Consider the following 15,602-nt stretch of genomic DNA (forward strand, 5'->3'; position numbering starts at 1 on the left):
GTTTTACAGTCAGGTCCATAAATATTGTGACATCAACAAAATTAAAACAAATTTGGCTCTATACACCAACACAATGGATTTGAAAGGAAATGAAGTGGAACGTTATGCAATGGCCAAGTCAATCACCTGATTTGAATCTGATTGAGCATGCGTTTCATGTGCTGAGGACAAAACTGCAGGGAAAATGCCCCAAGAACAATCAGGAACTGAAGACAGTTGCAGTAGAGGCCTTGCAGAGCATCACCAGGGATGAAACCTAGCATCTGGGGATGTCTATGCATTCCACACTTCAGGCTGTAATTGACTGCAAAGGATTTGCAACCAAATATTAAGTGAAGTTTATTCATAAACAAATTTCGAGAGGATCACGTGCTTATGATTGTTCGCACCTGTTCCAACTTTAGCTAATGACTGATTATCCTATCAGACGATTCTTAACTCACTATAAATAACCAGACTTTTCTCATCTCAATATCTTCGTCTCGAAGAAACCCCCCCCCCCCCCCCCCCCCACCCAACCCTACGTTCCCTCCTTTCAAACGGGCGTCACGGTGGCCAGTGATTAGCGCTGTTGCCTCACAGCAAGAATGCCCCTGGTTTAATTCCTTTCCAAACCAGATGGCATTTCTGTGCGGAGTTTGCTTGTTCTCCCCGTGGTCGCGTGGGTTTTCCCCGGGTCCTCCGGTTTCCTCCCACAGTTCAAAAACAAGCACTCTAAATAATTAATCAAAATACATTAGCTAACCTCTGAGTACACCTTTCAGTATACATATCTGACACTTAGCTACAACAAGCAAGAAGGGGAGTCATCGAGATCTACCTGAGCTCAAACTCCCCTCTCGCCTTGCAACGGGAGGGAGCCCAGGGCTCGAGGATCTTATAAGCTCAGGGCTCTCTCCTGGGACAGCACGCCAAACTAGCTTTACTATCAATCATCAGCTAAGTGTGAACTCTTGAAATAGTGAAAGTTTGATTTATGATTATTATTCTGTCCCATTACTTTTGGTCCCTTAACAAGTGGAATATTTCAAGAAACATGGAGCGATAGAAGGTGTCTGGTGCATACAGACAGAAGAGAGTGTGCCCTACAGGTACAGGTGGTTTGTCAAGCCCATAAAATTGTGTGAAGCACACTTTGTATTGCACAGTATTTCAAGAAACATGGAGCGATGGAAGGTGTCTGGTGCATGCGGAGAGGAGAGCGGAGAGGAGAGAGTTACTTTTGGTCCCTTAACAAGTTGGAGGCACATATGCAAACTGTTGTAATTCCTACACCGTTTACCTGATGTGGATGTAAATACACTCAAATTAAAGCTGACAGTCTGTTGTTAAAGCGTATGTTGTTTGTTTCATTTTAAATCCCTTGTGTTGGTGATTAGAGCCAAATATGTTAGAATTGTGCCAATGTCCCAATATTTATGGAGCTGACTGTAAATTTTAAAAAGTACATATAGTTATCATCACCGGAATATCCTGATATCCTGAACATCTGACTAGTAACATTTTTACAACATATTGTAGTATTTGCTCCTGATCTTTTGAAATGATAAAACAAAAGAGAGTTTTGACCAGGGGTTTTGTCAATGGCCTCATTTGTAGTCATTTCATAATTAATAATAGTTGATTGTGTTGTTTTCAGGTAACGGTGAACTGGTTTCAGATGCAGCAAGCTCAGGTCGCGTCTCTGCCCATCAACTTCCAGTCACTATGTGAAAACTCCAAACTGTATGAACCGGGTCTGTGTTACACTGAATTTGTGAAGAGTCTGCCCTCTGACAGGTCCAGGGTCGAATCCTTCTCCTTCGACATCTCCAGCACACACAACACAGGGTACGTCTCTATCACTATCCATAAAAATGCTTGCACTGTGAGTCACAAAAACTCCCCATAAACAACAAACTGAGTATTGCGTTGCAGTGGCACAGTATGCTGGATAAGTTGGTGGTTCATTCTGCTGTGGCGGCCCTAGATTAATTAAGGGACTATGCCGAAAAGAAAATAAATGAAGGAGTGAGAGTGATCACAGTACATTTACATTAATTCATTCAGCAGATACTTCTAAAGCGACTTACAATTGAGGATAAAAGAAGCACTTCAAACCATCAGGGAGTAGAAGTATATAAATACTAAAGTTTAAGTTAGTTTAGATTTTTTCCTGAGCATACAAAGAGGAACGAGTGTGTCCTACAAGTGGTTTGTCAGACCCACTCACCTGTGTGGAGCAGACTCAGTATTGCACAATATTTTAACAAACATGGAGTGTTAGAAAGTTTCTGATGCATACAAAGAGGAAATAATGTGTCCTATGGGTGGGTTTTCACATAATTATCAACACATTAAATCATTTTCTTCAGACTTAGCATGCTTTCACACCTAGACTTTTGTTTTGGATCCTGTCTCATTTTCCCTGTGTGGTTCGTTTGGCAAATGCGAATCCAGCAATCACGCTCGGATCTGCGCCAAAACAATCGGTTCAAGATCGCCTGAATGAGGTAGTCTTGGCTCAATTGAAATGAACTCTGGAGCGGATCGATTGTAGTGAGAAAGCAAAAAGACCCGATGAGCTAACGAACCAGGCTATATCACAGTGCATTATGGATGCATAATGGTTATAAAGTTAAAACCAGAAGTTTACATACACTGTATAAAAAAAGCACATAACCATTTAAAAACAAGTCAGATGTTAATGTGACTAAACTTTTTCTCTTTTAGGTAAGTTAGGATTATCACATTTATTTCTGTTATTTGTTATTTGTATATTATATTTTGTTCTGAGTTTGATTCTGCTTAATAGCAGAATAATGAGAGAGATATTTTTTGAGAAATTGTTATAACTTTTCTTGAAAGTCAAGTTTACATACAATAAGATTATTATGCCTCTGAAAAAGCTCAGATGATGGTGTCAAGGTTTTGGAAGTTTCTGATTGGCTAATTAACAACATTTGAGTTAATTGGAGGCACAACTGTAGAATAGTATTTAAGTAAATCCTCAAACACGCTGCTTCCTTGTGTGACAACATGGGAAAATCAACAAGCCAGAATCAATAAAATAGCCAGATTACAATTTGCTAAATTACAGAATAATTTTTGGAGACATGTCCTGTGGTCTGATGGAACTGAGATTGAATTGTTTGGCCATAATGACCAGGGTTACATTTGGAGGACAAAGAGGAAAGCTTACAAGCCTAGGAACACCATCCCAACTGTGAAGTATGGGGGTGGCAGCATCATGTTGTGGGGCTGTATTGCTACAGAAGGGACTGGTCCACTTTACAGCGTAGATGGCATCAAGAAAGAACATTATGTAGAAATACTGAAGCAGCATCTCAAAACATCAGCCAGCAAATTAAAAGTTGGCCACAAATGGGTCTTTCAAACAGACCATGACCCTAAGTATACTGCCAAATTAGTTCAAATGTGCTTTAGTGACAACAGAGTGAGTGTTGTGGAGTGGCCATCACAAAGGCCTGATGTCGTCATGAATTAAAATAAGGACACATGACAGCTGAGCAGGACCCTGCAAAATAAACTGTGAACTCTGACCAATGTGAGGAGAGTTTACTCGCACATGACTTGTTTTAGCTATTTCGGTCCATTTAGTAACTTTGTCATGTGAAAGCGAAGCGCACCAAGAAAAAAATGCAACATTGTAACAATTTTAATCCCTGTTTTGAAACAAAACTGTGAGGTTTCTTGTGTGCCTGACAAGAACTCAAAAGAGCATACAGTGTATGTACTCAGTGTTCAATCAGGACATTCCCACGGCTATCCAGGAAAATCTGTGTTGTGGAATCACTATGCCAAGCTGTGCTTCTCTAAACTGGCAACAGCCTGCGTATTTATTTCCAGATCTTTGATTTTTCGGTCACTGAGTGATGGAGAAAGAGCAAGCAGAACATGAATTGTGTTAGTGAGAATGTCACACAATTGTGCACTGCCCTCGGGTCTTCCTGAGGAAATGGCTGCGGCCGGGCAGAGAGAGGGAATCGGGGAAGGAATGAGGAATGTGTTGGGTTGCTTCTGTTTAGCTGATCTCACGTCCACGCATGCTCCTTTTGCCACTTAAATCCGGGTTGTTGATATCCTGTGCTGTTTTGGGGACTAGAGCAGTTTCTCAATTTTAAGAACGCATCGAACGGACTTGCGTTCCTGTGGAGACAGGTCTTGCCAGGTGTCCTGGGAAGAACAAACTCAGGAGAACAGAGAACGCGTCCTGTGAGAAATGAGATGCTGTGTTCTTCCTGATAATCACATGACCTTCACACATTTTAATTGAAAATTATTTAAACATTACAGAATTCATACAACGATTTCCCCCCCCCCCCCCCCCCCTTTTTAAAATATTTACTATGCAAAAACATTATAAATAGATGTTGCACACTACAAATAAATTATTCCATTATTAAAAGGAAACTCCTAAGATAAATAAGTTATATCTCTGAACTGTAATAATAAATCTAAATAAGATGCTCTGCTTCCCACCTCCAGTTGCAGTGACTTCTGGGACTTCTAGAGCAAGTTCGGTGCTCAAATCTGCATCGATGCGTCCTCTATATCAAGAACACATCCGGGAACTTTCACACGTCCTCTGTTCTTGCGGTCTTGAGTATTGGAACTGATCTTTTGCAGCTGATGATGACGTTACACGAGAACATAACACCACTGAAGAACGTATATTGAGAAACAGCCTAGGTTTCGCAGCAAACCCTTTGAAAACACACCTCTCATTCCTGAAGCGAAACTTGGTTCAGTCAAAACAGTCCCATTTACACATGAGGGCCTTTTTCATTTGTGGTTTTTGTTTTGCACTTTTGAGAGGTTTTATGGATGTGTCTGGAAGGTGCTAAAAACGTCTCTCCTGTAAACACAAAACTGTTGAAAATGCTTAAAATGTTTATAAAGGGCAACTTTTTTCTATAAAAGCAAGAATAATCTGTGTACAAATGAATATAAAATAAGAAAATTAATGTAACACCCATGGATAAAAATTGCATAAAAAAACACACACACACACACAAACATATATATATATATATATATATATATATATATATATATATATATATATATATATATATATATATATATATATATATATGTGTGTATATATATATACAGCCAAGCCCGAAATTATTTATTCTCCTGGGGTTTCAGGCTTTATATATTAGTTCAGACTATATATATTAGCGCTGGGCAAAGATTAATCTTGATTTATCGCATCTAAAACATCTTTTTTACATTATAGACTGTATATTGTCAAAAAAATATTCTGAATGTGAAAAGCCTAAAATTATTAAATTATTATTAATTTTATAATTAATTTCTTTTAACATTGTTATATAATTATATTACATTATATAATACTATTATTTATTATATTATATAATTATTTTACATGTTAAGATGTAATAATAATAATATATTAGTATTACATATATATCCTTTTTAATAATATTTATACATTAATATAACTATTGTTACACCAAGGCCAAAAAAAATAAAATAAAAACTTACCCTTAAAATGATTTATTTAATAACAAGTTTTCTAATTTATTTTTTAAACATGCTAATCATTTATTTTCTTAGTTTTAAACACATTTTAAACTCATGCATATTTTGAAAATATAAAATAATTACTCCCCCCCCCACAATTTAAATATGCATTTGTAATTATGTTTTTATATATCTGGATACTTCTGATTAATAATAGCCGCCTGTACTTATATGCATCTATTGTAAATCTGTTCATAGTTTATACAGCCTGTATAAAATGTTCAAAGTACATCCATCTGTAAATTTTACCAATAGTTTTTCTCTAATTGCACTTAATAACTTATACCTATATCCTGCAGTTGCTGTTATTGCACTCCTGGTTAGACCTAAACTGCATTTCATTGCCTTGTACTTGAACATGTGTAATAACAATAAACTTGAATCTAATCTAATCTAATGTAATCTAATATTCTTTTAACGTCTGGTCTGTATGGTCAACTATTCTTGTTCTCATTTCAAGTTTGGGGCGTTTAATCAGTCTCATCCAATCCAAACAGTTTCCCAGAAATTTTAATTTTTGTATGTTAATGCAGGTTGAAGCGAGCGGTGAACAGCACTCCCGCAGCCCTAGTGCACTTATCGCAGGTGTCTGGAGATTTCCTGAGTGCAGATGAGGTGGAGAGTCACGTTCAGGCTCGCACTGCAAAGATGCCGGACGGACGCTCGCACAGCACCACGGATGTTCAAGGTAGAGCAGAATCAGTTTTCCCCAAAAATACAGCATGTTTTTGTTGTTTTTTCCATCTCATCTAGCATCGCTGCAGGGTTTGGCTGACTTCCTTGGAATGCTGTAAGTGAATGGCTGCCTCAGGATGAGCCCTCGTTTGTCTCTTTTATGAACAAGTTTGTTCTTTTCACTAATGACAGAATCAAACCTCCGCTCTGAGATACGCCTGTTTCAGCAGGTATCATTTGGACACAATAGTGTTTTAGGAGATCTCATTAAGCTTTACGAGCTGCGAGGAAAGAAAGGCTGATGTGCACACTACGCTGAACAGATCATCTTGTGTTCACTTCCTGAATTCACTTCATCTTTTACTTTATCTTCCTGTTTGTTGGGCTAGGTATATGACTCAGTAAGGATTCACTTTGATTCTGATTGAAAAGTTCTTGATTCATTACAATTCTACATCAAGAAAACTCTTATTCTGATTTAAAAGTTCTTGATTTAATAGAATTCTCACTTAACAGCTCTTGATTCAAAAATGTCTTGATTCTTTTTAGAAGGCCCTTGATTCATTGGAATTCGGATTCAAAAGTCCTTGATTTAATTGAATTCTGAGTTTCCCTTTATTCCTCTTTATTTTTTAGTATTCTTACTCTGTTTCGATGGCCGTTGATTCATTGGAATTCGGATTCAAAAGTCCTTGATTTAATAGAATTCTAAGTCTCATTCAACAGCGTTTGATTCATCTTGATTCTGTTTCGAATGCCCTTGATTCGTTGGAATTCTGATTTAAAAGGCCTTGATTTATTAGAATTCTGAGTCTTATTCAATAACCCTTGATTTATGAGTATCCTGATTCTGTTTGATGGCCCTTGATTCATTGGAATTGTGATTCTGATTCAAAAGTCATTGATTTAATAAAATTCTGAGTCTCATTCAACAGCGTTTGATTCATCTTGATTCTGTTTCGAATGCTCTTGATTCGTTTGAATTCTGATTTAAAAGGCCTTGATTTATTAGAATTCTGAGTCTTATTCAATAACCCTTGATTCATGAGTATCCTGATTCTGTTTGATGGCCCTTGATTCACTGGAATTGTGATTCTGATTCAAAAGTCATTGATTTAATAAAATTCTGAGTCTCATTCAACAGCGTTTGATTCATCTTGATTCTGTTTCGAATGCCCTTAATTCGTTTGAATTCTGATTTAAAAGGCCTTGATTTATTAGAATTCTGAGTCTTATTCAATAACTTTTGATTCATGAGTATCCTGATTCTGTTTTGATGGCCCTTGACTAATTGGAATTGTGATTCTGATTCTAAAATCATTGATTCAATAGAATTCAGAGTCTCATTCAACAACTCTTGAATTAGGAGAATTCTGATTCTGTATAGAAGGTCCTTGATTCATTGGAGTACTGATTCAAAAGCACTTGATTCATTAGAACACTGATTCTGTTTTGAGTGCTCTTAATTAATTGGAATTCTAATTCTAAATCCCTCGATTCAACCCACATCTGATTCGAATGAGATTTATTTAATTAATGTGGATGTATTCATATTCATGTATTTTGCTCACAGTACCAATGAGGAATATTCAGTTTGCAATTCAGTTTGCTTATGGTGTAATTTAAGCATTTTACAGTCGTTGTAATGTACTTTTTACAGTGATTGTATTGTAATTTTTAGTGTTTTAATTATTATTTGTAGTAACTGTTTATATCCTGACAACTTTTTAAAAACTTTAGTTGACTACGTGAACCAGTTCAATCAGTCATTAAGTTCAGAATTAAAACTGCACTGGTGCGTGAGTCATTAGAATTAAGAACTATGGAAGAATCAGTTGCTTTAGGAATCCAGCTACACTGCATTATTTTGATTCACTCATAAGAACTGGTTCATGAGAGTCATTAGTTTCAGTAACTTGACATGTATAGTGCATGGTGTGAATGAATCAAAATCATCCAGTTTGTATGTGTCATTTGTTTCAAGTTTCTGACTATACTGGTACACTTTAGTTCAATAGAGCCTTTAACTTGAAAATGTTCAATAGTGTCTTTAATTTCAAGAATATCACTGCACTTCTCCGCTATATGTGTTTGATTTACCATAAAAAAGGTTAAAAGGAGTCATTAGTTTAAGAAATAAGACTGAACTAGTACACTAAATAGTTTTGATTCTGTTAAATGGACTTGGTTATAAGATTGACCAAAATGAACCAGTTCATACAACTTGTTTTGTTAATCAGGCTACATTTGTACAGTAAATGATTCTGATTCACTTGAAAGAACAGGCTTTGCCGAATGCTACATAAATAAACCTGACTTGATTTGGTGCACTATATGGTTCTGAAAGATTCATAAGAGTCATTAGCATTAGGGAATACGGAGGAATGATTTGGTTTGGGTATGATTTTGATTAACTTATAAGAATTGGTTCATGAGAGTCATTCGTTTTAGAAACTTCATATGTATATTGCATAGTTTGGATGAATTAAAATCATCCAATTCATATGAGTCATTTAAATTCAGGACTATGCTGGTACACTTTATTGTTTTGGTTCATTAACAAGTTCAATAGAGTCTTTAATTTCAAGAATATCACTGCACTTCCCCACTATATGGTTTTGACTTACCATAAAAAAAGGAAATAAGACTGAACTGGTACACCATATAGTTTTGATTCTGTTAAATGGACATGGTTTTAAGATTGACTAAAATAAATCAGTTCATACAAGTAAGTTGTTTTGTATATAACTACACTTGTACAGTAAATAACAGTGATTTCCATGAAAAACATGGCTCAGTATCAGAATGCTATATAAATGAACCTGACTTGATTTGGTGCTCTTAGCATTAGGAAATACTAAAGAATCATTTGGTTTGGGTATGATTTTGATTCACTTATACGAACTGGTTTATAAGAGTCATTAATTTCAGAAACTTCCCATATATATTGCAGTTTGGATCGGTTTAAATCATCCAGTTCGTATGAGTCATTTGTCTCAGGAATTGAACTATACTGGTACACGATATTGTTTTGGTTCATTAAAACGTTTAAAGGGATTTGGTAATAAGATTGACTAAAATGAGTCATTTGTTTTGTCTATCAGGCTACACTTACAGTAAATGATTGTGATTCACTTTAAAGTACATGCATGGCTAAATTTTAGAATGTTATATAAATGAACCTGACTTGATTTGGTACACTATATGGTTCTTAAAAAAAAAAAGTCATTTGTTTGTGAATCATTGATATGTGCCATGTTATATAGTTAATTGTTATCATTGATATGAACATGAAAGCAGAGTTTGTGTATTCAGCTAAAGGTTTGTTACTATCATGTGTTGTTTACCAGCTCTGAGGATCCAGGGTCCGTTCCGTGTCTGGAGGACCAGCAGTCAGGGTGGAGGCATGTGCAGTGACTCTGAGAGTGCTGGAGGAAGCAGTGAATCTCGCTCTATGGACTCGCCTACAGCAAGCCCAGGTAACAGCGATCCCTCATGCTCCTATACTGTAAATCTACTGTAAAAAAACACATGATCGACAGCTCACGTGTCACAATTGTACATAGCATAATAATGATAAACAGACTAGTCACGCTTTCCGGTGCATATTTACCCAGGATCCCATCTGTTGCTTATAGTAACATTGTCTTCATGCTTGCTCTTAGAAGGTTGGCGTCATTAAGATGCTTTTTTAAACTAAATGCCAGTAAAGACGTTTACAAAGTTACAGAAAAAATATTATTGTTTTTAAAAATAGAAACTTGCTATGTATCAGTGGATCACAGATTTTACATGACAGTAAGCAACACAGATGATAATAAGAGAGCTGTTTAAAAGTGTTATTTTCCATCTGGATTTTGCCTACCCAAATCCACATGCAGAGGTGCAAATGCAAAGGTTTGGTATCATTTTAAAGAAAACACTTTGAATTTTCATAAAACACTGTTAAAAGTGATTAAAATTGTTGCATATGTTGTCTGTGTTATAATAAACCCTTCCAAAAAAGAGACGAAGAGAAGAAGAGGCTTTTTGTAAACTCAAATTTAAAAGTGTACCTTTTAGCTTCTGTTAGCTAATTTTGGTGGTTTCTGCACATTTTTTTATTTGCTTGTTTATTTAACAGGGACAATAAACTTGACACTGTTATACAAAGACAACCGATGTCGCGTACATACAGTCAGTAATCTCTATGCAAACATGTCAGTAATCATAGGCAAAAAGAAAAATATCTCTATCATAAGCTATGCAAAAGTGATTCTATTCCAACTGATGAGAGAACGAAACCACTTATGGGGTATTGGGCTAGTACAGACCTCTGAAGTTTAAAGAATGTGGAAGTAAATGACATCAGGGACCCGGTACCGGGTATATTATAAAGATTTTTTTTAAGGATCTAAAGACACTGCAGCTTTGTGACCACCTGATTAAATTGCATTTTATAAACAAATTACTTTAAAAAAATTTTATTTTATTTACAATTGTTATTTAATAGTTTAATTATTTTAATTGTTTAATTATTATTAATTATGTTTTTAGATTATAATAATTAATATTTTAATTAGTGCTGGGCAAAGATTAATCGTACTTAATCGCAAAGATTAATTTACTATGTATATATGATACACATAATGTACATACATAAAAACAAAGTAAACAATTTTGTTATAAAGGTATTTAAATTATTATATATAGATTTTGTCATATACATATACAGTTGAAGTCAGAATTAAAAGTTTAACAGCAATTGGGGAAAAATTAAACAGGGGGCTAATAATTCTGACTTCAACTGTATATTTTATATCTAAATATAAATTGAAATGATTTTTGTATTTATATATGCATAACAAATGTACACAGTACACACATATATTATGTCAAAACAAACTTTTGTTTTGGATGCAATTAATCTTTGACAAGCACTAATTTTAATATATTATTTAATTCAAAAATAACATATGCATACAAATATTGAAAATGTAATTTATCAGTCTTGTCAAGATATAATGTTGGAGCACAAGTTCTAATAAAAAAATGGACCTACATTGAAAACCTATATTGTAGTGCAATAGATTGCACTGAAATATATCCAATAAAAATAAGAAGAATATTAATATTTAAATGTATATTTTCTAAAGCCCTTTATATGCAAGCAGTCACAAGAAAAAAAAACAAAACACAACAGCAAGCTTTAATGTTTTTGTGAAGTGTTTTGAAATGTGCATTTTTTATTCAATGTTTGAACAATGTTTGTAATCTCAACTGAAAAAAATGATGAGAGGGCGGGACATAAAGTAGCTCCTCCCCTTTAAAAACACAGCCTATAGCTGTAGTTGAGCTCAAGCCTAACAAATAAAAAGCACATAGCTGCATTTGACATGAACCACGGCTGCAGCCGACAATCAATGAGATTAGCCGAGTGCAAGCGGGGGCGAAGCTGAAAATTGTCCGTCAGGTCGGACATTTCGGGGCTTGTACCTGCAGTCATGACTCATGACAGATCACTTATTTATTTATTGCAATAACAACAAGAGTTACAGCACAAATAAAACTGAATATAGTCTCTACAAATTACACTTGGGTTAATTTTATAATTTACAAATATAGAATTTAAATAGTTTATGAAGCTGAATACAGTATATGGTCTGTATAAAAAAAGGTTGAAAATAAATCTACGCAAATAATTACGTTTTTATAAACAAATTATTTAACAAAAAAATGTTGTAGTCTTTGTACAAGATTGAGATGGCATAAAAAATAATTGTTTATTTGGAATTTTTTGATATGGACGTTCCAGTAATAAACCCAAAACACACGTAGTTGTTGTCATGCAGTGAATGCAGCCAATTGTGTAAAATCGGTGTTGTCAGCAGATCAGATGCTGCATTGGCTGAGTCTGCCATCTGATCTCAGTGCGGGGTATTCTGTCGCTGTATTTTAATGCCACATGTGACGTCGTTACAGCGTTTAATCGGACAGATTTCGATTTATCTGCTCAGCGCAGCATGAAGTCAAATGCACCTAATGTGAAGTATTTTGAAGGGGGCGGGGTATGTCAGAAACTACACAGCATATGATTGGTCAAGATGTGATGAGAAACTGAAGTATGAGGTGACATGGAAAAAAAATCATTGATCTATTAAGGTGGAAGTGACAAACTGCAAGCTTTGAATGTTTATATCAGTTTCATATGTTCTAAACGTGAATTGTGTCACTGTTTCGGAGCACACTAGCTAATAGATATCCTTAACGCTAACAGACTGAAAGTAACATAAAAAAATTGTTTAATTTCAGGGAACCGTTAAATATAACCAACACTGCAGCATTATTTAAGTGAACATGTTTTGATCATTAAATTCCACCATTGATAAGCATTAGATTGACTTTCAAAACATTTCCAAACGTGTAATCATCACTGTATTTATTTGTAAATGACCTGCTTAATTGCATTTAATCTGCAATTTACCAGGCGACTTTAAGAGAAGGCTTCCCAGGACCCCATCCACAGGCACCATGTCTTCAGCAGATGATCTGGACGAGAGAGAACCTCCGTCTCCTTCAGATAATGGTGAGATTTTTTTTTTTTTTTTTTAACACTTCTTCCAAACATGCTGTGTGACATTGCACACACAGCTTTTATTACTGTAACCCACAGACAATGTAGAGAATGCAGTCCGAGCATGTTGTAGGCTGCTGGCAGGCCCGGATTAAGAACTCAGGGGCCCCTGGGCACATTGTCTTGTAAGGCCCCCTACCACCCCTATAGTTGAATTTAAAAAATAAGAATAATTTAATAATTTTTAAATAAAATGAATCTATAATTTGTTGGCCACAAATTTAAATAAATGCTATATAGTACATATGTATTTATAGTCTACAAAGATTTAACTTATTTTTCAAAGCATTGAATAAAAATACTAATAAAACTATATATATATATATATATATATATATATATATATATATATATATATATATATATATATATATATATATATATATATATATGGTATTTTAATGTATTGCTTTTACAAACTTATAAAGCATATTATTGCCATGGCATATAACGCACAATGCTTCTCCAATCCAGTTCTATGAATCTGAGTCTTTCATAATACAAACACTGATTTACTGTATCTCCTCCTCTCCCTGTATTTTCTCTACTCTTCTCGTGATGAAGACTTGATTATAAACCTAAAAGTATCCGAAATCACACACACCTCTTCTCTCCCGTCTCCCTCCTCTTTTGGGCCTTTCTCTCTCTCCCTCTCTCTCTCCTTTTCTGTCTGTCTCTCACACGATGAATCCAGTCCGCGCTGCGCTGCCGTTAGCCTCCTCCGACTGGTTAATGCTATCTCATCATTTAAAGTTACCATAACGTCTTCTTCTGTACCTCATTCTCCTGATCCAGGGTCTGTTTAAAGATGGTGTGTATGGAAAATGCCTCAATAAAGATGCCTCCTCTCCTCTTTCTCTCGCGTTTGCTAAATCCACTTGTCCACTCATTTTTGATCGATGACAGATATAACGTTACACTAAAGTCCGCTTAGTTTAGTGCGGGTTATTACAAAACTGACGTTTCCGCGCTTGACCAATTACAGCATTCTGTTTAGTTAAAGAAAAAAAGGCTGTTTAAATATAATAATAATATTAATGTGTGATCGCGATTTTTTTGCTCAGAGGAAATACAGTTGTCTGAGCAATATAGTTTTTGCAGAGAGGGAAGCACCTATAATAAGACTAAACATTATTAAATACCCACGAGACACTTGTGACTTTATATCACATTTCCATTATTTTTTAAAAATGTTTCCTTCCTGTTAAAAATAAATATATTTCCAATCTGATATGTAATGGGGAGAAAAAAAGTAGCACGAGTTCAGCTGATGGTGGATTCGAACCGAGTTTATAATTTATCGCGCCAAAAGACGAAACTGTGCGCCTTACAAGTGCGCCACTGCGGCTACAATATTTCACAGCTCTTCACTCATCTTGTCTCTATCAATCAGGCATCGATGGGCGTAAACCCTGAAAAGCTTATTCCAACTAGATGCGCTATTTGCAATTAGCCAAAAAAAGACACTCCGAAATTGTCCTTTTTTTCTCCCCCCTCGCAGGGGCCCCTAGTGCGCACGGGCCCCTGGGCCTGTGCCCATAATGCCCATTGGTTAATCCGGCCCTGGCTGCTGGTTACATTTGTCAAAGTCCAAAAAATGAAGGCAGCGAATGTCGTCTCTTAGGTCTGAGCGAAATGGTGACAGAGGCGGCCAGTTCTCCGGGACCTTTCCGCAACACACAGATGTCGAAAGCTGCACAGACGCACAAACTGAGGAAACTGAGGGCTCCATCAAAGTGCAGGGAGTGTGACAGTCTTGTGGTGTTTCATGGTGCTGAATGCGAGGAGGTGAGATCATTGACTGAACATTATTTGCAAGATGTTATTATAAAGTTGTTTTTTTTACGAATGTTATTTGGGCGTGGCACGGTGGCTCAGTGGTTAGCACTGTCGCCTCTCAGTAAGAAGAATGCTGGTTCGAGTCCTGGCTAGCCCAGCTGGCGTTTCTGTGTGGAGTTTGCATGCTCTCTTGTGTTTGCATGGGTTTCCTCCGGGTCCTCTAGTTTCCCCCACAGTCAAAAGACATGTGGTACAGGTGAATTGAATAAACTAGAGTGTAAATAAGTGTGTGTGGGTGTTTCCCAGTAGTTGCTGCTGGAAGAGCATCCACTGTGTAAAACATTTGCTGGATAACTTGGCGGTTCATTCTGCTGTGGTGACCCCTGATGAATAAAAGGACTAAGCCGAAGAAAAATTAATTAATGAAATTAATATCTGGATAAAGTCAGATTTAAAATTCATGTTTAATTAATTTTTTGTACATATTTCCAAGGCTTTCAAGCAGGGCTTATTGGCAGCGTATTGCCGTTAAGCTTATAGTCTAAGCTTGTTTTTTTATTAATATTAAATCAAATCACAAAATAGCCACCTTTTGATTTTATTTCGTTTCCGTATACTTTTATCAAACAAAAAATGCAATGAGATGTATTTAGGTTTTAATTTTATTAGAAATTGAATAGCCGTTTAGGCAACACTAGCATACTTTTACATAACATTGGCTCTGATTGCGTTTTTACAGATAACCTATTTACAAAGATTTTTATTAAACAAGTGCACTACCACAATATTTTTTTGTAGGTGTTAAAATATAAAAAGTATCATTCTCATATTCTTGCCTTTTTTATCTTTAATATAAAATTGTAAACATTCATTACAATGCGTGGTTCATATATAAGAAAAAAAGGCGAGAGCCCTCTATTGAATAGATTAAGTGATAGATTGTGTGCGCATTTAATAACATTGACACTACTTTTACGATTGA

At 35.7% G+C, this 15,602-nt stretch overlaps 1 protein-coding gene across 4 annotated transcripts in view; it reads left to right on the forward strand.

Moving 5' to 3' along the window:
• The window catches only part of arhgap29a (Rho GTPase activating protein 29a), a 114,249-nt gene that overhangs the window by 91,853 nt on the left and 6,794 nt on the right, over positions 1 to 15,602 (forward strand). For all 4 annotated transcript variants that reach the window (XM_688135.10, XM_009297526.4, XM_073940881.1 and 1 more), the window contains 5 exons: positions 1,640 to 1,830; positions 6,087 to 6,241; positions 9,579 to 9,707; positions 12,695 to 12,793; positions 14,466 to 14,629. In XM_688135.10, the coding sequence (XP_693227.4) occupies positions 1,640 to 1,830; positions 6,087 to 6,241; positions 9,579 to 9,707; positions 12,695 to 12,793; positions 14,466 to 14,629 (738 nt within the window). The remainder of the gene's footprint in view (positions 1 to 1,639; positions 1,831 to 6,086; positions 6,242 to 9,578; positions 9,708 to 12,694; positions 12,794 to 14,465; positions 14,630 to 15,602) is intronic.

The sequence above is a fragment of the Danio rerio genome, chromosome 24 (assembly GCF_049306965.1).
Source record: "Danio rerio strain Tuebingen ecotype United States chromosome 24, GRCz12tu, whole genome shotgun sequence".
NCBI classification, from domain to species: Eukaryota; Metazoa; Chordata; class Actinopteri; order Cypriniformes; family Danionidae; genus Danio; species Danio rerio.